Source organism: Electrona antarctica (genome assembly GCF_951216825.1).
Source record: "Electrona antarctica genome assembly, chromosome: 10".
Classification (NCBI taxonomy): Eukaryota; Metazoa; Chordata; class Actinopteri; order Myctophiformes; family Myctophidae; genus Electrona; species Electrona antarctica.
In genome coordinates, this window is record NC_136791.1 from 8,813,748 (window position 1) to 8,838,179 (window position 24,432).

Sequence of the window (24,432 nt, forward strand, 5' to 3'; positions counted from 1 at the left end):
TCGGGCATCTGGTTAGGATGCTCTGGAGAGGGAAGTCCAGAGCTCCCTGGTGGACTGTTGCCCCCGTGACCCGACTAAGGATAAGCAGTTGAAGATGGATGGATGGATGAAATAATGGTATCTACACGTTCTGATGTGTTCTAAGTAAACAATATAATATCATAATGACTGCAATGGGCAAGGTCTTTCAGTTCCCCAGTTGTAGTGGTACTAAAGATGTTTAAGTTGTGACTATTACAGCTTCAATGACGGGCAAACAAATTAAGCCTATAGAAGTACCAAAATGAAAATCATAATATGATCTTATGGTACAGTATGCCAGGACAGGCATAGAACAGCCTACAGTACATTATTCTCATGTTCAATTCATCATAATGCCGGCCTGATTGATTTACACATGATAGATTTAAAAAATAATCTAACATCATAACACCTCCAATGCAAGTTGCACTGCACTACACAACCATGAATGTCATATTAAATGTTATATCAACTTCTCTTCCGATAAGTTTGGGAGGATATGGGGTCCATTCTTTCAATTCATTCAGAATTTGAATCCGTCTCTGCTTGAGGATGTGTGAGGTCTGCTGGACTTTTGATTTAAAAGTAGCCTATACTGGGATTGGATTGCTGTGATGTAATGCGGATTATGGATGTATCATGTACTTATGATTGTCTATAGGATGTTGTGTACTGTTGTTGTGTCTGTTTTTGTCTGCCTTTTATTTTTCAACTTTTATTGATCTGTTGTCCTTTTTCTTTGGGGTGAAAATTCTATGTATTTATTCTTGTACGTTATACTTGTGGGGTTTATTAAGAGAAGCTGTTAATGCCACCATTTATTATTTTTCAACTCCAGTATTTAAATAATGCTTCTGTGAAAAAACCAATAAACAAAGTTATATCAAAAAAACGTTATATCAACTTCTATCACATCTGTTCACGACAGCTCTTTTTTAGGCCAATAAGACTAAAGCATTGTATAGTCAAATGAAACGGCTGGTGCATTGCAGTGCCTGTAATTATTTATATTTTTATTGATTTACTCATACCATCTGGCATCACCAAATTCCCTTTTAAAACAAAGAGTACGCAGTGACGATAATGAGCAGCAGCATTCATGTTTTGTGTATGTCTATAATAGTCAAGTGTACTAATATATATGCTTTCTGTGTGCATGCATTGCTTAAGCTTCAATTGTGAACTTGACTTTAGCAGTGGCAGCCATCAGACAAAATTGATAAATACTTCATCAATTCACTAAAATGTGAGGCAGACAATCTGTCAGCTTTGACTATAATATGGCACACTGTCAATACAGTGTCCTGAGCATCCACTGAGTTCAACATGGTATTTAAAGGATATGAGAGTGTTGTATTTGACACCTGCATGGAGCTGGCAGTGAAGTGTGACACTGAGATAACTGATAAGTGACAACATCTTTAGAATCTTTCAGAAAGTTTGCAACAAGGACAACAAAAGACAAAATAGCTCACAAGAAATGTTGGTGCATTATGAAATGTTATGACGTGCCAATTTCCATCTTTAAAAGTGAAAACAACTAGATTAAAACTATACTAATTTTCACAAAAAGCACTTGTGCATTGGTAAGCCTCTCTGTGCAGTGCTTTACAGGACCTCGTAAGCTGCACATGCCAGTTCATTGTGATGATAGCTATTAAATACTCTTAATAGCTATCATCAAATTTATTTGTGGCATTACAACATGACTTATCCTTGCATGTCTGGTTCTCTACAGCGGAATAGACATTTGGATTTAGGAATCAAAAGGCAGTTCAATATCAGCTGAATGCAATACACACAGATGTTGGTAGAAGTACTCAGATCTGAGAAAGTACACAAACACCTTAGTATAGAAATACTCCCTTACATGTAAATATCCTGAATTCAAAATATGACTACAGTAAAATAACAAAAGTATTTACTGTAGGATCAAAATATACTCAAAGCACCAACAATAAAAGAAGTGAACAACTTATAAGCATTGTCCATTTCAGAGGTATTACATTATTGTATTATCCAAATAGTACATATTACAATATTATCATTAATATTATGATCAAATAAATGCCTCCAAAATATAGGAGAGTAAAAGTATAAAGTAGCAGAAATTGGACATATCCAAGTAAAGTACCTCGAGATTTCACTTAAAGGGGCATTCCACTCATTTTTTACTATGTCATTAATATACCTTAGAGCTGTTGTGTGGAAATAATACAAAAGTCCCCCCCATTCTGTGTTTACTAGAACTAGAGGTCTGAAAAGAATCATTAACATGGTGAAACACATCTTGATGATGTCATCAAGATGTGTTGCACCATGTTAATGATTTTTTTCATAATTACAGTTCTAGGAAACACAGAATGGGGGGACGTTTTTTTATTATTTCCACACAACAGCTCTAAGGTATATTAATGACATAGTAAAATGTTGAAAATGGGTGGTTTTCCACTTTAAGTATACAGTACAGTAAGGAAATGTACTTTCCATCATTGAATATGCATAGCAGTCCCTTCACAAAGGACCTACTGACAAAACAGCAGAAAAATCACACGTGGCCAGCCCAGACAACGACAGAGAACAGCCTCCAATGGACTAGATACAGTTGGAGGCCATCGATATTGTCCTTTTCTTTTTGCTGAGGTTTGCGTGATCTGCGCAAAACCCCTTTTGGTGTTTTAAACATTATGTTATAATTTAGCTATTGAAAAATAGCAGATCTACAAGCTCATAGCGCGCCACCGAGTGGCGCGCTAGGTTGTAGGTCTGCTATTTTTGAAAAATCGTGAAAATATTTATTTCAGAAAACTGGAGGATTTAGAAGGATTTTTTAAAATTTTGAGGTCAGGCCTAAATGGGTCAAATACCGTAATATCGGTGGCACCCAACTGTAGGACATCCACAGACATTCCACGTCCCTAATAAGTGCATAATTGTACATTGCGTTAATTATGCAGATGTCTCTGTGACTACACACTATTGAAGCGTGTTGGTGAGACACTGCATGACACCGGGAGTCGGGACGCAACTGCTGTACCGAAAGCTCAAATTAGAAACACTGTTGCCAGAATGTCACATTTGTGCCACATCAGCATTCTGTCTCGATCTCTCCCTGTGGTGAGCCTTCTGCCACCTCGACACAGTGAAATCCTCAGTGTTCTCCCGCAGGTCAGGGTACAACATGTAACCAAATGGACCCATTGCTGGTTACATTTGGTTACATTTGTAGAGTCAAACGAACTCTCAGGATTACAGTTGGTGTAGCGCGCAAGCAATCTGATATGACCATCTGATAATAGCATTTCAATGCAACACAGCTAGGCCTGCTCATAATGCAACATCACATATTATTCTGAATGTGGATTCTTGAGTGAAGCATTTAAAACAGTGCATTTAACTGTAACGGACAGCATATGAAACAACGTGCACGTGTGTGAAAGCGTGTTCTTAAACCTTGTTAGTGCTTCATATGTAACAGCATGTGGCACTGCAGAGCATATGGACACTATGTGGGGGATGAATCTCATATCAAAACTAACGTGTCAACAATAACATCCCAACCAATTATTTTATAGCTATAATTGGTTTTCATCTTGCCAATTATCTCATTTGATCGACAGTGGTCACGTCCAACTGCAGAACAATTCAAAACCAATCATTCAATAAACGACACTTACCTTAAACGATATGTAAACAAGTGCGTCACCGCCCACTTGCCCACGAATTATTGAGTTTTGTTGTTTTAGTAGAAGGCACATACTGTATGTGTGACAATGTATCACTGTAGCTTGCAGTTACAGTAGAGCTGTGTAATATACAGTAACAATGCTAGATACACAATGAACATAATAGCAGGCATCAGAATCACAGTAAATCCATACGTATCCATACCATGTTGTACAATTATGGAGCCTTACCTGTTCAGGAAGTACTTGAGAAGCATTATTTTATACTTTCTTGCAAAAAACAACATGGAAGTGTATACATAGCATACAGTAATAACAATATAAATCAGTACATGTTTTGCATTTGGATATGATCAGAGCACTTGAATACCCAGATGGGCTAAATATTATACTGGCCAAAAACACAAAAGCACAAAGAGATTGCTTTAAGCCAAAACACTGAAGTAATCCTTCATGGAATACTAGTGGGGCTATAGCTAACATGCAATTTACAATTCACAATCACTTACAGTCGCACAAAATAAAAACGGGGCATACAAAAAAACAAAAAAGACTCGACTTAAGTTTTACTTCATAATGTTATGCTTAATTCATACTCCATCATACGTTGGTCTTGTGCACAGAAAGTAGCCGATATATAAGCTCACAGGGTGTCACATTGCGACATGTTGTGAGCTTATAGATTGGCAATTTTCAACGGCCGACACCTTTGTATGCTACTAAGTATGAATCGCGCTTAACTAGAAAGAATCACAGTTTTACCTTGTATGCTCAGTAGGGACCTTAGAAGCCAGGGCTCCCCTCTCTGCCCTGAGGAGGAGAGTCAAACGGCAAAAATCAGAAGTCCACTTACCCCAAAGGGCGAAGGTCAAAGGTCACAGCGAGGATGTTGAGGCCCACCAACACTACGATGAAACCTTGCCCACAACACAGCCCACCCATTATCGGAACAAGAAGAAAGTATTTACAGTACCGTCGGGGTGGGGGTTGCGCTCTTGCTCTAAGACAGCCAACTACTGTGTCCAATATCCCCCTGTGCGTCTCAATTACAATTCCCATGCATCAAGCAGACAGGAAACAACTGACGCTGCATTTAAAAAAAAAGTGTGACTGCAAAGCAAGAGCAAGCACCTACCTGGAACCCCACATTGTCGCGCACACACATTATTAGCAGCGAAAGCAATTTAAAATGCCAATGACTTTATATACCTCGTGGGTATATAAATGCCACGAACGTCGTAGTCATAGATGTATGAATACAGAGAATTAAGTAAGTAGTACCTTTGCTTTTACCTATGGGGTTTGATGGAATGTTCCATGGAGAAAGCAGGTTCCAGACAAAGAGGGGAGGACAAAGGGAGAGGAGACACCGGTTAAGTGTCGTGGTCAAGCACAGGAGGAGACGCAAGGAGAACAGCAGAGGGAGGCTTTATGGTGGCTTCAACGTATGTGGGAGAGGTGTGATATTGTAACATGATTTACAACAGAGGATGATAAGGATAAAGTGATACTTTAGTCGCTGCTCTGCTGCATGCTGGGATATGTGTCAGCCATAACGACCGCCGTAATGGTGGGACATATGAGGTAAACGGCTCAGCTTGGAATGGAAACTCATTTTAGACACTGTCCTCGTGCACTCCGGTGGTGACAGACAGACAACCACTGCTTAACATCTCAAAACACACAAACCCACCTCAGTAAAGTCTTTATAGTAGTCATTTAACTCAGAAGAGTGTACAAATGGAACCAATTGGTTCCATTTGTACACACCTCGGAGATAAATTGAAGCGCTACATTTTAGCTTTTTTTTTCTCTCTCTCCGTACATTACGGTCCTCACTATTAGACTGTACCATTTCTGACTGCATTGCTCTGTGTCTCAGAGGAGGACTGTGGATAGTTTGACTGTACCATTTCTGACTGCATGCTCTGTGTCTCAGAGGAGGACTGTGGATAGTTTGACTGTACCATTTCTGACTGCATGCTCTGTGTCTCGGAGGAGGACTGTGGATAGTTTGACTGTACCATTTCTGACTGCATGCTCTGTGTCTCAGAGGAGGACTGTGGATAGTTTGCCTGACATCATCGGTAGTCATTTCAAACAAGATTTCAAACTTTTTTCTTTTGTGGCTTTCTATTTTTCAGTGTGCTAAATTTCAAGGAGGAGAAAGGCTGTAGTATCCATTAGCTTGGAATCCTCACCAATGATGTCACCGGTATATAGGCCCATTTCCAAACTATATCCACACACAAACTGTCTATACTCACCTCTGACAGAGTAGACAGATATGGCACTGTCTTATAATGAGGATGGACCAATTATAATGAAGATGTGGACCAATTATAATGAAGATATGGATGCAAATATAGGTGAAGTGTTCCATTAACACTGAGCAGTTTACTGAGCATGATTTAGATGCATGTACATCAAGTCATTGCTTCACGATACTTGAGCCACGGCAACAGAACAGCTACTATGAAAGACGTTAATGGAAGCACGGAAACATTCAAATGGGCTGATAAACCTGCCCAATGAGGGGGGGGGGGGTAGAACGGTGGGGGGGGGGAGTAGAACAGGGGAGTGGAGTAGAACGGCGGAATGAGCTTGGAAAAAAGGGGGTCACGCCAGAAGAAGCCAATGGAGGAATTAAAATCAAGTAGGTCATGGAAAATAAGTGAAAATGACAGCCCATTTCTGGAGCTTCAAGCTTGAGACACTGCACGAGACTCCGAGGGGCAGACGCGCACGCACGCACGCACGCACGCACGCACGCACGCACGCACGCACGCACGCACGCACGCACGCTACTGATCACGTAAAGGGGGCAGGAGGAGGAGGGACAATGAAGGTGAGAGAGGGAAAAGGAACACAGTCCATACCTTGATCGCCCATCATCAGGTGCGCCAGACCTTAAAGGAAAACAAGAGCACAGTCAGCAGAGAACAAGGGATCACGGGAGGGGCTGAGTGACACACGGAACACACAGGCATCATTCTGTGCAGATGTGTGTGTGATATTTGAGGAGTGTCGAGGGGGGGAAAAGTGGGAGGGAAAGAGTGAAGGGTATACAGACAGGGTGGTTAGGCTGATTTATGCTTCATCGTATGACGGTGTCGCGCGCCAGAAATAGCCAATCTATAAATGTAAACGTGCTATTTTCGGTGCGCGACACCGCCATTCGACAGAGAATAAATTAAGCGTTGGCAAGATGAGCATTTAGCCAACCGAAATGGTTGCAATGCGTCATCAGTCACTTACTAGATCTATTTCAGACATAGAAACTGAGGTTGGCATCTTTATCGTCCCAACAGGAGAACAGTCTACCTACCGATGAATGGCCCAACCCCCGACATCGTATATAACACAAAAAAAAATCCAATGCTGAAATTCAACCATTACAATCCACATGTCAGACCTCTCAGGTCTTCCAACAAAGGTCTGCTAGAAATACCCGCATCCAAGCTGAAAACTAAGGGTGACCAGGCTTTCGCTGTGGTAGCTCCTACCCCATGGAATGCCTTGCCCCTGGCATTGACAGTTGACGGTTTTAAGAGACTCCTAAAGACTAATTTATTCCGTAAATATTTCTCCCATTGTTCTGCCTTGTTTGTTTTTGTTCTGCTCATTTATATTGTCACAACTTTATATGTTCTGTGTGTTCTGTGCTTCTATTGTTTTTACTGTGTCAATTGTTCAGCACCTTGTAGCTTTGCTTCAAAAGGTGCTTTATAAATAAAATGTACTTACTTACATATATAGCACAGTATACTACTACAGTATACTACTTAGTATAATACTAAGCCAGGTCAACGTAAGCAAGTGATACCAATTTGTAGCTCTGATTGATTCTCTACTATCTATGAAATTGGAAGAAAGCAAAAGAACAGAATCTTCTTTGATTATCTAGTTGCTTTGTCAAATGATGTGTTTGTGACAAATAATTAAGGAAAATAAAAAAAGACAGATTGTTCATGGCGTGGGCATGGTCCCTCTGAATGATATTTTGAATTATACTAATCTAGAGAACAGCTCATCAGATGTTGTTCAGCACATTCCAATGTAATATTCAACAGGCTCTTTGCATAGCATTACATGCTTCATCTTGGCCAGCTGTTCTATTTCTTGTCAACAGAGTTTACACTGACATTTACAGATTTATAAAATTGCAATTAAATCATCATCACATCAAAACCACCATTTTAAGTTCAGTGACCTTGAATGATGGTATTTTAGCTGTGTCCACTACCATGGGATTTAAACCATGTAGGCACATTTCTATAGCACATTACGTTTGCATCTACAGTATGGACAACGTGCTGAACAAGTGGAACAGCTGATTAACACAAATAAGAAACCAATATGTATAGAGCATCATCCTTTTATGAAAAAAGAAAAGAAAAGGAAAAAGAAAGAAAGAAAGAAAAGAAAATCTTATAACCAGCACCAAATATATATATATATATATATATATATATATATATATATATTTATTATTTATTATTTATTATTTTTTTTGTGTAGGAGGGGCTTCTATGAGCCAATAAGAGTTTAAAGATTGCTTACATTTTGTTTAATTTGCACACATTCATAATTAATCTAAAAACAAAGATGTTTGAAAATGGAAAATGGCTCATGGATAATATTGCATGCATGTTTGTCTTTAAAGTAAAATAAAAAAGGGTGAACGTCCCCATTGTAATTCAAAGTTATATGCTCAAGTTATTTTGAACAGATTCATCTGAATATAATACTGTATATCTCAGTGGATACAAGTACAGTAAAGTACTGTCAAAATAATGAAACTGAGAACACAAAACAATTGTCCCTTACAAGAGAAAAGCCAAACCACCGAAGAGTCCAATAACAGCTTACCGGTAGCTTAAACACTAGAAGGGTAAAAAAAAGATATACTACATTTTACCTTTAGGGTCTGGATTCCATTATTTTACTGGCCTTTACATGGCATACAATTGTGACACTATGATTTGTCCTAAACATCAGAAAATGCTGAAAATCGGACTACTCAAACTTACCATGCCAGGAATCGTTCACTTGCAATATAGAAACATGTGCTTACACAGTATATGGGTATGCCCAATTCATGCTCTGTAGCACAGTGTTGTCACATCCTGACACAACCAGCTTCCAATTGAAGACCAGTTCTTGTCGACAAGTGGCACTGTCGTGCGACTTAGTATAAATCCATCTTTAGTCGAGTAGGGGGCATATATGCACAAGATACAGCAACTACAACTACGAGTACACAATGATCGTAACACCCACCTTCAGCATAGATGTCTTCTGAAAGCACGCACGGGCAAAGAGAGAGAGAGGGAGACATTCATTAAGCAGCATGCAGACGTGTCACTGGCCGTTGCATGTTGTCACCATGCAAGGCATTAAACATCACATGCAAGTGAAGTGCCCCATTGTAAACCCTAGAGGGGAATCATCATCATTACAACCTAACAGTAACTTCAATGGCTGACTTTATTTAGTTGTTTATGATGCTTAAGTTCATACTTTTGACACTACACTGATATCTATTTAGTCCTTGATTGATTAACTATGGCCCTTGTAGATATTAATACTGTACTGTATTGTTACTTATGTAAAAAAATATATAATAATAATATAACATTTCTTAAATAATCTTTAGAAATGTATAGTTAAATTGCGTAAGGTTCAAGGCTGATTATTATGATGAACTTTATAATCGATTTGACCCATTTTAAAACATTGCATAGTATTGCCTATTTGTAACTTTAATGTGTTCTATCATATACCTATTTAATTCAAGCCCAGTTGATGACATCCCTGTGTTCTATCATACCTATTTAATTCAAGCCCAGTTGATGACATCCCTGTGCAACAACGTGTTTTCCAAAAATAATAAATGACACGTACATGTACTGTCCAGCAAGTGAGGATACCCTTAATAAACAGGTGGCATCGTGTGGTCATGCCTCTCCTAAAAGGTCAGTGGGTTAATTTAACTCATAGAGAAGGTACAAATGTAAACCAAATGGACCCTTCCATTTGATTACATTTGTACCCTGTTGGAGTTACATTGGGAACTGTGGTGTGTATAGTGTTCTCTGAACTCCATCCATAGTTGACCCATGCTCAGACTATTGCAAACATATTGCCAATGAAAAAAACGAATTGCCCTCCCAATAAAACTGACTAGAGAGTAATCTTAACCCATTTAGGCCTGAGATCAGATTCTAAAAATGTCTTCTACATCCTGACAGTTTTCTGAAAAAGCTATGTTTCTGTCAGTGGTTCTTCAATTTAAAAAAAAATAGCAGACCTACAAGCTCGTTGCGCGCCACTCGGTGGCGCGCTATGAGCTTGTAGATCTGCTATTTTTCAATAGCTAAAGCATAACATAATGCTAACACCAAAAGGGGTTCCCGCCCAAAATCAAAGTGAGTGATGTGAAAGTGATAAAACATCACCATGTGATATATATATCAATACAATACCATACAGGAGACTGGTGAAATAATGATGTACTAGGCCTATGTTGCTAAAGCATGGCCAATTGGTGCAATGCAATTCATGCTACAAGGTGAACGTAAATTGATTGCATTAGGAAACATGCATGAGCACTGTAATTAGTGTGTATGAAAATAAAATAAAAAAGTCAGTAAACATTTTTCTTCAACATTGAGAATAGTGTCAGAATAGACCATAGTCTGTTGCATATATATATATATATATATATATATATATATATATATATATATATATATATATACATAAATGATATTCCTTTAAATCTCATCGTTGACAAAAATAGTTTGTAACGTTCCAGAACATGTGGACATTAATAGAAAAGAGCATGAAAAAATATGTTGTAATAGCTGTAACAAATGCAGTAGGTCAGTAATGAAGCAAAGTCAATATTATGCCTGCAGGTTTGATGAAAACAAAGCCTACTTCCCATCAGAAAACAATGTCCTACCTCTTGCTTCTTGCCCAGACTGACGCGATTTATCGACCAAAACTTACCCTGCATCGCCACTGCATGGCTCTCCTTCCAATATCAGACACCATGCACAAAAACCAAACCAAAACATCCCTTTTGTGAACAAAATGACAACGTGATTGAGCATACAGAACACCTTAAGATCTATCGTGTTCAAAATGGTATCATTTGGCTTATAGCCTTATACAGTTTCTTTTGGGCCATAACATCTATATAGTATTTTTAAATACAGAAGGCCCTTATTCAAACCCATCAAGCATGGGTGTTTGTGGAAATGGAATGTGAAATATATTTCAATTTCAAGTTAATTCCTTACTCTATTATTGCTTACAAGTTTAAAACAGCAATCCGGAACTTATTTCAAATTAATAAAACATAATTTTAACAAATCCGTGTTTGCACAATATACTGTACTATACCTAATACTGCAATGGTTGGAGGTGGTCTTCCTACTTTTCCTACTTTCCATTTAGACCCATGGTGTCAAGTAGGACAGCTAAATAGTGCAATATCTCACCAGGCCAAGCACGGATTGTGTGAGTGGTAGAATTGTGGTCTTTGCAGGAGTTCCGGCTGGAATCCCGGTTAGGACAAACTTCTGCATCATGTATCAATCATTTCACCATTAAAGTGTGTTAAGTCTGAGATTTGGATGAATGAGGATCTACTCATCTACTGTAACATGTTAACAAATGTGCACTTTGTTCACAAAAGGTATATACTGTAGCTTGAAAATGAAAAGCCAATAAAGCAATATGGTGCATGTGTCAAGCGTTCAGCTGGCAGTTGCAAAAGTGATCGCATTGTCAATGAGAAGTGAAAAGCAAAGAAGCATAAGGCAGTTTCCTGCAGGTCAATAACACAAAAGAAAAAGCTTTGGCTCACACACCATGCCACACACATTCCAATTTCACTGAACTGTAGTCTTAATAATTGAGGTGTGCATGAAAAATAATAATAAAATAAATGAACTATATATATATAATACCTTTCCTCCAATTATATACAAATGCAAAAAAAATCAATGAGTTATATATTTTCTTATGACAATGTATTATTTAATAAAAGTGTATTATTATTACTATTATTATACAATATTCCACGTAAGTTCAACATCGACAGTGAGGACATGGTCCAGGGAACAAAGAACAAAGCCTTCCCACGTCAATATAAAAAATATATAATTCAGCCAAAATGTAAAATCACCCGACACGTGTTGACCCTTTACAGTTTACACTGTCTTTAATTCTAATGCATGCACTACTTCAATATTTCTTTAAGGGGATAGGCTGCTACTCTAATACATGTATCTGGCAATGGAGTTGGATGAAGGTTGTTTTGACTACTGTGCATTCAGTCTCCTTGTTTGTTTGTGTGATATCTAAAAAATAAAAATAAAAAATAAATCTTGGATATGCCTTGTGTCTCCTCCACAGTCGATTTGACTTCCGGTTACTTTCCCCCCTAACTTTCTCACAATGGTTTGGAATCGCATGCACGACATGCCATTACCGGTGGGCTAGGTCAATTCTCATGGATCAGAAACCGGAAATCTAATCAGAAACGTTAGAGCCTAGACTACATCACTTTTGCTCAAATACTGTGCCTCTGGAATCAATGTAGCACTACAGGTTAGCACCGGAAAACATTAAACAACTGCAAAAAGAAGAAGATAATATTGGCCGGGGGGATTTAAACTTTGTGGAAAGGTTGATCATGGAGCAAGGAAGAACTGATTACATTTCCACATCAATTTTACAAAGAGTCAAACCCTACATTATTGGTTCAATCAAATAAAAGCTTGTGCTGGAGAGGTCATTTCCGACAACAATGTAGTGCTGAACTATCTGATGCGGAAATTATTTATCTTGACAATTGCTATAGTGTTGGCAGAGGTATGTGAACAGAACACTACTGAGTGCAATCTTCGTAGTTCACAAAAGTGTCACACACTCCTGGGCCCATTTGTGCAATGAATTGAAGAGCCCCTCCTTCATTGGCCAATGTTCTACTATGAGTCCTGGCCAATGACTGAGCTGGATACTCATTCAATGGATGAGCAGTTCCAGGCTTATATGACTGTGTGTGTGTGTGTGTGTGTGTGTGTGTGTGTGTGTGTGTGTGTGTGTGTGTGTGTGTGTGTGTGTGTGTGTGTGTGTGTGTGTGTGTGTGTGTGTGTGTGTGTGTGTGTGTGTGTGTGTGTGCGCGTGGCGTGCGTGCGTGCGTGCGTGCGTGTGACGATTTTACAGTTATTGGTGATAATATTTGGTCAGAAATAGAACTTGCATGAGACAATGACCTTGGTTACTGCACTCGAATAGCTTTTGATATATAATGTGAATTTTGTTGCTAAATGTAATCTCAGTGGCATTCAGGTAACAAGCTTTTGTGTCAGGTGTTCCAGGCAACATGGGGCGAGCCATTGATTTAAAACATTTTGGAAATAGTATTCCTTGACATTCAATTTCAATAATACAGCAAAATGAATGGGGTTTTGTTCTTTGTAGTAGTATTTTCTTTGTAAAAAAAAATCTGATTTTGGTCGCACGCACGCACGCACACACGCACACACGCACACACGCACACACGCACACACGCACACACACACACACACACACACACACACACACACACACACACACACACACACACACACACACTCCTTTTTCCACAAATGATGTACCCAGCTGGTTAGAGCCTAATCCAAAGACGTAAATCCATTTAATCCCCCATGACAAAGTGATTGTGCTATACTAACACTACACAACAATGCACTGCACTCTCTATCAGATATGATCCGCATCTGGTACTGTACATGGTTTTGTGCTGTCAATTATGATCAATAACAAGCCACACTCACAGCCCACAATAGAAATTGTATACAGTACTGTATGACATGACTGTACGTCTCAAGTTCCCTGGTGTCTGTCAACAAGCACAAGTCAGTGATGGGAAATACGTTTCTAAAAGCAGCATTTCGTTTCCAGGGTGTGCACCTGGAAGTGTGCAAATGGACCCTTTACGGATCCATTTGGACACTTTCAGAGTTAAATGAACACCCCATATTTTACAGTGCATTAGAGTCGATGACCCTACTGTCATCTAGACTAGAGCGATGCTTCTCAAAGTGGGTTCCAAGCAGGGACAAAGTGTACAATCTGGTTCTATTTGCACACATTTGTACTATGCAAATGGGACCAAATGGACCCCTTATACGGGTCCATTTGGTTCCATTGGTTCACTCTCAGAGTTAAGGAGGTCCTTGAAATTAAGTTACCACTGAGTTACCACTGAGCAACAAAATATGCCTATGGCAAGCATGTCTTTCCTATAACATGTCTGTATCCTCAGACCACCTACTGTCCTTCCTTAGAACCCTCTATCGGGCAAGGACAATCTCACACACCGTATATGGCTAACCTCTCGCAGCAACGCTGTAAAAATAAAGTATATATTGAGGAATAAAAAAGACAGAATTACAATAAAGTTTGATCTATGAAAAGACCTTTCGACAAGTGCTGTACGTGAGTGACTTTTGATTTCACATTATAATAAAAATGTGTGTCACATTCACTACGTAATGGAGTTCCATTATATCAGTGGTTCTCAAAGTGGGGTCCGGGGACCCCCAGGGGTCCTTGAGGTAGTTCCAGGGGGTCCCCAGCTAGATGATAGTTTGGAACCAAATGGACCTTTAGGGTCTGTAACTCTGAGAGCGTACAAATGGAACCAAATGGACCCTAACGGGTCCAAACATTGATTTTACAATATAAATTGTGGGTTCCAGAGATAGAAATGTCATTAAATGGGGGTCCGTAGACTAATGCATGTCAAACTGTGGTCCTTGAAATTAAATGGGTTGAGAATACACTGTATAGAGCCATACAATTCTTCTATTATGGGGGTCCCTGACATATCTCTTCAAATGGGGGTCCGCGAGCTAAAAAATGTCAATTTGGGGGTCCTTGACATGAAAACGTTTGGGAACCACTGCATTATATCACATTTTCTATTACATTTTGCCAGTTTGAGTTGCATTTCTGTCACACATTCTTACTGTCATCTAATGTACTGTACATTGCAGTGGCTTATGGCTCTCACTCTGCTCTTCTGTTTGGCAAGCTTCAAATCATTTTCCATGAACATTTTACAATGCGTATACTATATTCATAGAAAACCTTTAGGCCAGGGGTTCTCAACCTGTCGGTCGAAGATCGGTATCGGCGAATATGCCAGTCTAACCACCGATCCGACACAGGGGTAAGGGGTTGACACTATGCCAGTCTAACCACCGATCCGACACAGGGGTAAGGGGTTGACACTATGCCAGTCTAACCACCGATCCGACACAGGGGTAAGGGGTTGACACTATGCCAGTCTAACCACCGATCCGACACAGGGGTAAGGGGTTGACACTATGGCAGGTAAATAAAACGTTGGGGCATGTGGAGTTTGCTTTCGAGTTGCCCAAACTGCAAGTGCACATTCTGCTATTAACAACACAAGAGTCGGCCTGGGCCGTGGCTCAGCGGTCCAGGCACCTTGGCTGGTAATCCAGTCTGGCAGTGTGCCGCGGGTTCGACTCCCGATCCCGACGGCCTTTACTGCATGTCACTCCCCCATCTCTCTCCCCATTTCCTGTCAGCCTACTGTCTATCCCTCTATAAAAAAATAAAGGCGGAAGCCACAAAAAAAACCCATTAAAAAAACAACAACACAAGAGTCTGCTATTAACAACACAAGATTAAATAATTAAATAATAATTACATAATTTTATTTTTTTATTATTATAAATATTATTCTCTGGTATCGGTATCGGCTAACACAGAAATTGTGGTATCAGGATCAGATCGGGAACGAAAAAAGTGTATCGGGACATCCCTATATGAAATGTGGTCTCACTTCCTTCCTGGAATACAAAGTCACACCTCCATGCAACCTCCCCCTCTCCACAACTCCACAAGGAGGGGAAGTGCACTAAAGCATTATGGGCATTGTAGGAATTTAGCAAAGCAGTCAAACCGCATAGTCAAACACACAGACTTCATTATTTTTCTGGCCATAGGGTGCAAATTTCAATAGTTTCTGCTACTGTTATCTACTACAAATACTATTAACATTGAGTGACTGCAGTTCCTTCCAGCGGTGAAATGTCCCTTTAATAAAATAACTACGTAATGATATCATAATTCCCATCTCCCTACCACTGACTGATCTCATGGTACAAATTGTCCACTACCCGATTGTAAACAAGTAGTGAATGTTTTTTGAGTTTTGAACCATCAAACTCAAAAACAGTTCAAAAGGAGTTTTGAACTGTGTAGTAATGCTGAATAGTGTAGTAATGTGTGTAGGCTAGTCAGACTCAGAAGCGGAATTCCAACAATGTATACTTTAAGTGGCTAAATAATGGCTAATGTATACTTTCACTTCTATGCTCAATAAACAGACAGGGATGATACTGTTGATGTACTACCCCCCCCCCCCCCCCCCCCTGTTTTCACTCTAAATCAAGTCGATAAATAGCTGCTGTGCAAGCTCAGCTATTTTTGCCAATTGTTTGCCCCAGAATAGGGCCACTAGGGTTCTGTCACCAGAACTGGGGTAAATTTGTGGGTTGCATCTGATCCATTCCTCACGCTGAGATTTATCGTGACAAGCGGGACAAGGCATGGTGAAAAAACAACTGCTTTCAGTACTTTGTCAAACTCTGCTCTCTACTCGGCAGAATTCAGCTGCGCGTGCGCGCACACGAACGCATGCCCACAGATACGCGCGCGCGCACACACACACACACACACACACACACACACACACACACACACACACACACACACACACACACACACACACACACACACACACACACACACACACACACACACACACACACACACACACACACACACACACACGAGGGGGTGGGACTGATGCAGACGGGCACGTTTCTCTGTCATCATTCTCTCATTGTGGTGCATGGCCATGTATTTACAACATGCATAGTGAAACACAGCTTGTTACTCAAGACCATTTTATTAGTATTAAAAATGGATGCAATAAAGTATCCGCCCAGACTTAAATGAGTCGTCGGCTGTGTGGGGCGGCATTATGGAAAGCACAGCCAGTGCCAGCCCATTTACCAGCTGCAGCTGTGGGGGGGTTGTAGGAGGGAGGGGACTGCATTAAAATCCTCCCATTACAGGGGATGCTTTAAGGGAGAATAATACCAGAAGCCTTACAGCAAAGGTCAGTGCTACCAATGGATCGATGTGTTGTTAAATTACAATTTAGACCAAATCAAGAGTAATGAGCGCGCGGCTCATCTCTCAGCAGTGCAGCCTGAACTTAATGCATCTATCTACAAGGGGGGTGTTAGTGGCATTACACCACTCGCCATCTCCCTCGTTATCCTCCTCCAGAAACAGTGGAGTGGAGGCCTGAGGAAAAGAGGCAAGCGACTGGGCCCCTCTGATGGAAATCGATAGCACCCACACAGCCGCAGTTATGGTGCAGAATTTCTACTCTTCTACGCCGTGCAGCTGAGTCTGTTATACCGGACGGACCCCCCCAGAACAATGCAGTCTTCATAGTGCCTTTCATTAGTATGTTGTAACGTTGGAATGTTTCCATTTGATTGACAGGAATGACGAGAGCAAAATGCCACACAATAAGAAAGCAATCTCTTTAACCACAGGAACCCTGCTATAACTATTCCCTATTCCGGGCATGTTGTAATATTATAGGCGAAACATTCGGCAAAAAATGATTCACATTATTGATTAAAAAAAAGAAAGAAAGAAAGAATATTCGGCAAAAAAGGATGAACTTTTGTCAAAAATGAATGAAGATTGCCGTTTGCCATTTGACATACAACAAAGTATATAGCGTTTAAGTAGTTAAAACATTGCAAAACTACACGTAATGGAGGGATACAAATCATATTCAAGTACATTTTCCTAGTATGGATTAGGCTCATTCAACCAGAGAATAAGGTGAAGCCGAGGAACGCCATGCTTCATCCTCTGGTGAAGCATTCATTTGCCGCTGGTGGTTTTCTTCCTAGGACTATAATTCCCCATATAACCACATATAGGGCACAGTGAGCACGGAGTGTAAACAACGTAATAAATGGTTGCAATGCAATGCTCATCTCAGTGACTACAATTGTAGAGAGACACTCAGGACTACCATTTTCAAAGAATGGTATCAAATCCCTCCAGAGTTCAAGAAACTGCAAGACAAGTTTCATAGAAGATGTCATTGTCTCCTGATTGTGTTGTTAAAACACTACCGTTCTCTGTTGTTTTATTTCTTACTTCATGCTGCATATTAGTATATGGATCACACAGAGGTTGTCATTTGGTTTCCCATAGACATGGTCTTTTAGTCAAATAGGCACTCGTACACTATACTCTGCTCTACTTTACTGTACTCTACTCTACTCTACTCTACTATACTATACCATACCAGTAAGACGCCTGAGAGCGAGAAGCGACCTCGCCCCCTAAAGGGCAAGGTCGCGTGCACGCTTTGGCATGGGGGGTCAGATCAACATGGAATTAATTCTGTGCTGGCCATAAGGAGCATGTCTTGAGTGTACACTACAGGGTTTGATGAGGTCAGATCAACATATGGAATGTCAGCTCCATACAGTATATGGAGATCTAAGGGTGGTAGTGGGGACATTCTCTTGAGTGTACAGTGTTTGATGAGGGCCCAGGTAGGGCCGGGCCTTAATTTCCGGGCCTGTTGAGAACTCTAGTTATCGCCGGCTGACGGGCGTGGCTGCCGCAACTATAATATCAGTATGGATGAAAATAGAAGGAAATAATATAAAAGAGTGTTGCACATAAATGGGCCTCCTGGTGGCGCTCGAAAAGGCAGAATTGAAAAATGCAGGCCATTTTTCCTTGGGCTTTAGGGAGTGTGCAGACTGTGCACACAATGTTTTGTGCAGATCGGTGCATGTAAAGACATGACTCGGCCTGTTAAAACGCCACCATGAGGCTGATTTGAAAAACGTCAAGTGGCATTGCTTCCTCAGCCTAGTGGGAATATGCGTGCACAGTTGAACTGCACTCGGGCCCTGCGTTCATGATTTGCAGCATTTTGTACAAAACGGGCCAGTCTTGAAAACTTTGGAAGGCAATCTTAAGCAATCAGTGTAGAATCTGAGAAATCCAACAGACTCGTTGTGATCACATGACTACAGAGATCATGTGTACCGATTTGCGTGAGATTTGGATGAAATGTGTGCGACTAATGTGTTTTGCAGAAATCGGCCTCATGGTGGCGTTATAATGGGGAGATGTGGAAAATGCAGGGAAAATGTTTTGCCATGGCCTCTAGGAAGTGCGCATACAAAGTTGTACACAGATCGATGCAGTTATAGGTAAAAACAGGAATTGTCCTGTTATAGCGCCACCGTGAGGCTGATTTGGAAAAGATTAAGTGGCATGTCGTCCTCGGCCTAGTGGAAATGTACGTGTATAATTTCACGGAAATTGCACACCGTGTTTTGTGGCATTTTGTTTGAAACGGACCAATCATACGAGCTTTGAAAGCCAATCTTAGCCAATCAGGATGAAATATGGGTAATGGTGCAGATCCGTGTTGATCACATGACTATGGAGATAGTGTATACTGAATTGTGTGATGTATGGATAAAAAGTATGAGTAATCTACAGAAATGTGTTTTGCCAAAGTCGGCCTCATGGTGGTGCTATAACAGTCCGTTGTGGAAAATTTGGGGCAGAGGTTCGTCGTTGGCATCCAGGGAGTGTGTGTGCACAGTTTGGCATCAACCAGGTTAACAGTGCCAGAGATTAGCTGGTAACAGACAGAAGGACAAACGGACACACACACACGGACACACGGACACACGGACGGACGGAGTGCAAAACATACTCTCTCCCCATGCCTTCGGCCTGGTGGAGAGAGAATGAAGGATAATACATAGATAGGGCACTTAGACTCTGTCTCACGAAGGATACAGTACATGATATTAGGTACCTCTTTAGTCCAAAAGGGTACATGAATTGAGACAACCTAGACAGGCATTTTCAATCTAACTAATGCAAAAGTTTATGCAGTGCGGTGCCTCCGGTTTCCATGGTAACCAAGGCTCTCGTGAACAGATGAACTAACTGACTCCTACGAACACTATTAACATAAAAACGAGAACTTCGAGAAGCTTTTGTATTTATTCGGAAAATAATCAATCAATCAATACATAAAATATCCTACCTACACAATCAAGGAACCATGTGAACTGAACATTGCCTAAAAAGCCAACATGAATAGGAAGCTTTCTTGCAAAGGAGAAGTAGAGATAAAGGTTGCCATACACTCATAGTGAATGCAATGCTATATGGAAATATACTCAAGTGTATACAGTACAGTATATCCAGTGGCTTACTTTTAGAATTATCTTTTTAATATCTAGTTTCTGTGCTCTATTCAATAGGGAGAAAATGTGAGAACAATGCATGGCCTGCCCCAGACACTTGTGGAAAGACCTTTATCTGGCGTGGGCCAGACAGAAAGGCTTGTGGGAGCAGCTGTGCCAGACTCCATTCTTTTACATCTTGTGGGAATGGTTCAGCAGGATAATCACAGAGTAGCTTATCGTTCTAATAACCTTAATCCTAGGATTGACGGGTATCTCAGATAGTATTACAGATGTGGAGTAAATCTCTCTCTTTTTTCTTTTACATGGAATTGATGTTAAATACTGGCATTGCATATTATGCATTGAAAATGAATTAAAGCATCTATGCTGACTGGAAGTTCTTATAGGGGTTAAACGTATTTATTACATACTTTCTTATTCGTTGCTTTCTGATATAAAAACACACCAGACACCGTATCTTTTTCTTTTTAATTTTTTGTCTTTTATAAAGTGTAGTGAGACAGCTGGAAAAGCAAAGCAAAGCAAAGTTCTTTGTTTACCCAGGGTAAGTGGACTAAGCTCGAGATGCTTGTTTACAGCCACGCCCTGCTCATAGAACATTTCATGGTTGGGGTTCAATGCCTTGCTCAAGGGCACTTCAGCGGTGGTAATTTTAACGTGCCGGTCCGGGGATTCGAACTGGCGACCTTCCGGTATCAAGACCGCTCCGCAAACCGTTCGGCCACCGCTGCCTCAAGGACCGAGAGAGGAGCGACATTCAAAACAAGACGGCCGTGCCGAAAAAGGATTACTGGAGTAATTGCGCCATTCGTGTTTGTTTACAATTATCCCTCCATTTCAGTGGTACGAATTAATTTACAGTTAAACTGTAAAATATCCATTATATAGCCTATCTTTGTCACAAGTGTGATATTGGAACTCTTTTATTCCCTAATATCGGCATCGGCCCCAAAAACATTGTCAGTTTCTACTTTCAGCAAAAAGTATGCTGAAAACTAAATAAATGTTACTCTCTTAGTAGAGAGTAGTTTTGTTTTTCTTCCACAGAGCAGAATAAGGCTTAATTTACTTTGTCATACCGGCGTGTCACAAAACACTTTTCAACAGTGAATACATGAAATATACAAGTATATTGAAATATACTAGCCTCTTCCAAATCCTGACAGTTTTCTGAAAAACGGTGGCTGGGTAAGTGACAGGCCAGTTTACTAGTCTAGCAACTGCAACCACAGAGGAATGTGCAAATAAGTCCAGACATAAAACATGTGCAGCGGCCAGAACATTCTTTTTTACATCCACATCGTGTCAGCTCCTGGCATGATTTAGCCACTGCTGGAACATCTGTCCAGTGTGGAAGCCAGGTTCTGTCCGTCTTGTGCCATCCCCAGTGGATTGGACTTGGCAAAACAGAGAGCACAAGAGTGACTGGCCCCATTGTGACCAGATTTTTTCCCAAAATGAGTTAACAGCACAGGCAGACTCTTCACATACTAAATATGAAATAAATGCCCAAACATGTAGCTAGGTGTAATGTTAGAGACCACAGAAGTGAACCTTTCAAGCCTGTTTTCTCAACTCGCTGTTTTCTGCAAGACATTACTCTATAAGCCATATCTCCAAAACTGGTGGGTCAAACTGAACAACCAATATGTCAATTTGAAGCTATGATTCCCTGCTTTCATATGACATGAAAAATCCAATGGCAGTCCCTCAGTCAAATTTAGTCACATATGTCCTGCTTGGAATACAGCTCTCTTGCCATGTTCCTTCAGATCAGCACTTGTTGGTGGAATGCAGTCATATGATCGCTGCTTTCTTGCAAACAAGTACAGTCGTATACCTCATTCACTTCCTTGTAGGAACTACTTATATTGTACATGAGTACTACGAACTCCTGAATGCCTTGCATGTCTTCATCGGTTAACTTACTGCAACAGGTGTTGAACCTAATTTGGTGCCATCCGGGGATATTTTGTCAAACACGTTCCATGTCTGCCAAGACTGCCATGCTGACAGTTTCCCCTCACCTGTCCTTTTTACTCTGTATACAAATGAGTGTAGAAGTGGCAACCAGAATAATTACATAATTAAATTCTCGGATGATACTGCCATCTTAGCCCTTCTGAATAAGGATGGGGATTTAGCTGACTATACTTTTTAGAGGTACGGAGCTTTGTAAAGTGGTGTGATGACAACCACCTTATTCTTAATGTTAAGAAGACACAGGAGATGGTATTTGACCCCAAGAGTATTGGTGACCAGTGGTCATGAATGACCACAGGCCTGTGGTCACTGACCACAGGCCTGTGGTCATTCATGACTCCTTTTTGATGAATTGAACAAGGTGGACCCTCTTGTAAACAAGTGTAATGCTTTATTGGGTCGTCCACTCACAGTTAACAGTCTTTGTATTGAGTTGTGCTTGAAATGTACTGTAATTCTGCAAACTGTTAATAAATATTTCAATCAATCATTATGATCGGTTTGAAAAGTAGAAATATAGGCCTCCTTCTTATAGCTGCCTCCTTCCAATAAAAGCCCGGTATCAGAATCGGTTGAGACAAATAAAAGCCCTGGATTATAAACGAGGATTTACGGTATATATGAGCAGGCTACACTAAAACAGGCTCAGGAGAGTTTGCACTTCTGCCCTCTGGGAGAAAGGTACAACGAACCAAAGTGGAAGTACATCAGGTTTAAATAACCGCTTGTACCAGCATCAACTAAAATGATGAACGAGGCTCTGAAACAGCAGTAACTGTGAGAGGTTAGATTATCCACACTATGGGATATATCTTGCGCCAACCCTTAATTTGCCATGTTTTACTATTTAAAAAAAACCTTTTAAAATAGTTCAAAATCTACCAGCTCACAATGTCTCGATGTAGATCGGCTGGTTAAACTATATTAAAATGTTTTTCAAAATAGTAAAAAATGGCAAACACGTTTAGGGTTTAAGGGATAAGGGTGGCGCAAGATGGAGCCCTATGTGTGCAATTGTGTAATGTTGTGTCTCCCTCTGTTATGTATTTTTGTTTGTCACTGGTGTTTTATGTGTGGCTGCCATGGCTGCAGCTGGGGTGAAAGCATAAGACAAATTTCCCTCGTGGACATTAAAGTTTACCTTAACCTTGACCTTGGATGAAACTGTATTGCATATCCGCTGAATGCATGAAAGAAAGAAAGAAAGACCCGATGACTTTGATCCACAGCTTTTTAAGCCAAGTCTTTGAAAAGGTGAAACTGCTACTATGACAACTAGGAACATCCTTGTGTCAGCTTCCTCGTGAGTGCAACCTTGTAAATCAAACACATCTTGGTCATCCAAGTTGCAAAGTAGGCTATTGCATTTCCCATTGTGACAATAGTGCAAGTTTCATTCTGTGTGTCCAGCAGTATTATGTGCCAGAAACTGAAAGAGTTCTGTTTTACTGAGATCATTCCTGAGGAAACTGTCCCAGTTAGTATAGGTGTCTTGGTTCCACTGCACCTACTCTAGCTGTGCCGCACTCCATTGCCTCGTTTCTGCCTTGTTTGGGATTTCAGCTTCCTTGTAGACATCAAACACTATGTGAAGTTGTTTGTGACTGTTTGCATATTTGTGACCAGATTTCACTGAGAGACTGCCATCGCGCAAATGACAGCTTTTCACAAATGAGTTAATAGCACTGGCAGACTCTTCACATACTAGAGCATGTCAGAGCTGAAATCGACATGTAAATATGAAATAAATGCCCAAACATGTAGCTAGGTGTAATGTTAGAGACCACAGAAGTGAAACTTTCAAGCCTGTTTTCTCAACTCGCTGTTTTCTGCAAGACATTACTCTATAAGCCATATCTCCAAAACTGGTGGGTCAAACTGAACAACCAATATGTCAATTTGAAGCTATGATTCCCTGCTTTCATATGACATGAAAAAACGATGGGTCCCTCAGTCAAATTTAGTCACATTTGTGCAATTTTGCCAAGGCTTCATTCATTGCATAGGACTCAAATGTTGAACCACTAGAGGGACGTAAGGAATTTACAAAAGCAGTACCATAATGGCATCAGCAGGAGGTTCTCTATCAGGGACACTGGTCACCTGTTGTTCAAGCTTGGTATGCAGTCTTGCAGGATTGGTGCAGATTCTTAGTTTGTCTGTCTGGTTACATATGAAACACTCCTGTCGTTTCAGAATCATCTCAAGTCTTATTAAGGCTGCTGCGACTGAACTTAGCCGAATATACTTCACACTTCTTGACACACATTGACTTCGTTTTTCTGTCAGTTTTGATGTTTTGAGTGTGGAAAGGATTTTGTCCACAATTCCATCCT

General features: G+C 40.4%; 1 protein-coding gene across 4 annotated transcripts in view; it reads right to left on the bottom strand.

Annotated features, from left to right (window-relative positions):
* LOC306931175 (neurexin-1a) overlaps positions 1 to 24,432 on the bottom strand; it is a 528,074-nt gene that overhangs the window by 483,566 nt on the left and 20,076 nt on the right. For 2 of the 4 annotated variants that reach the window (XM_079512406.1, XM_079512405.1), the window contains exons 2-3: positions 8,991 to 9,008; positions 6,587 to 6,616 (exon numbers count right to left, since the gene is read on the bottom strand). In XM_079512406.1, coding sequence (XP_079368532.1) covers positions 6,587 to 6,616; positions 8,991 to 9,008 — 48 coding nt within the window. The remainder of the gene's footprint in view (positions 1 to 6,586; positions 6,617 to 8,990; positions 9,009 to 24,432) is intronic. The other 2 variants (XM_079512408.1, XM_079512407.1) reach the window with 1 other exon arrangement.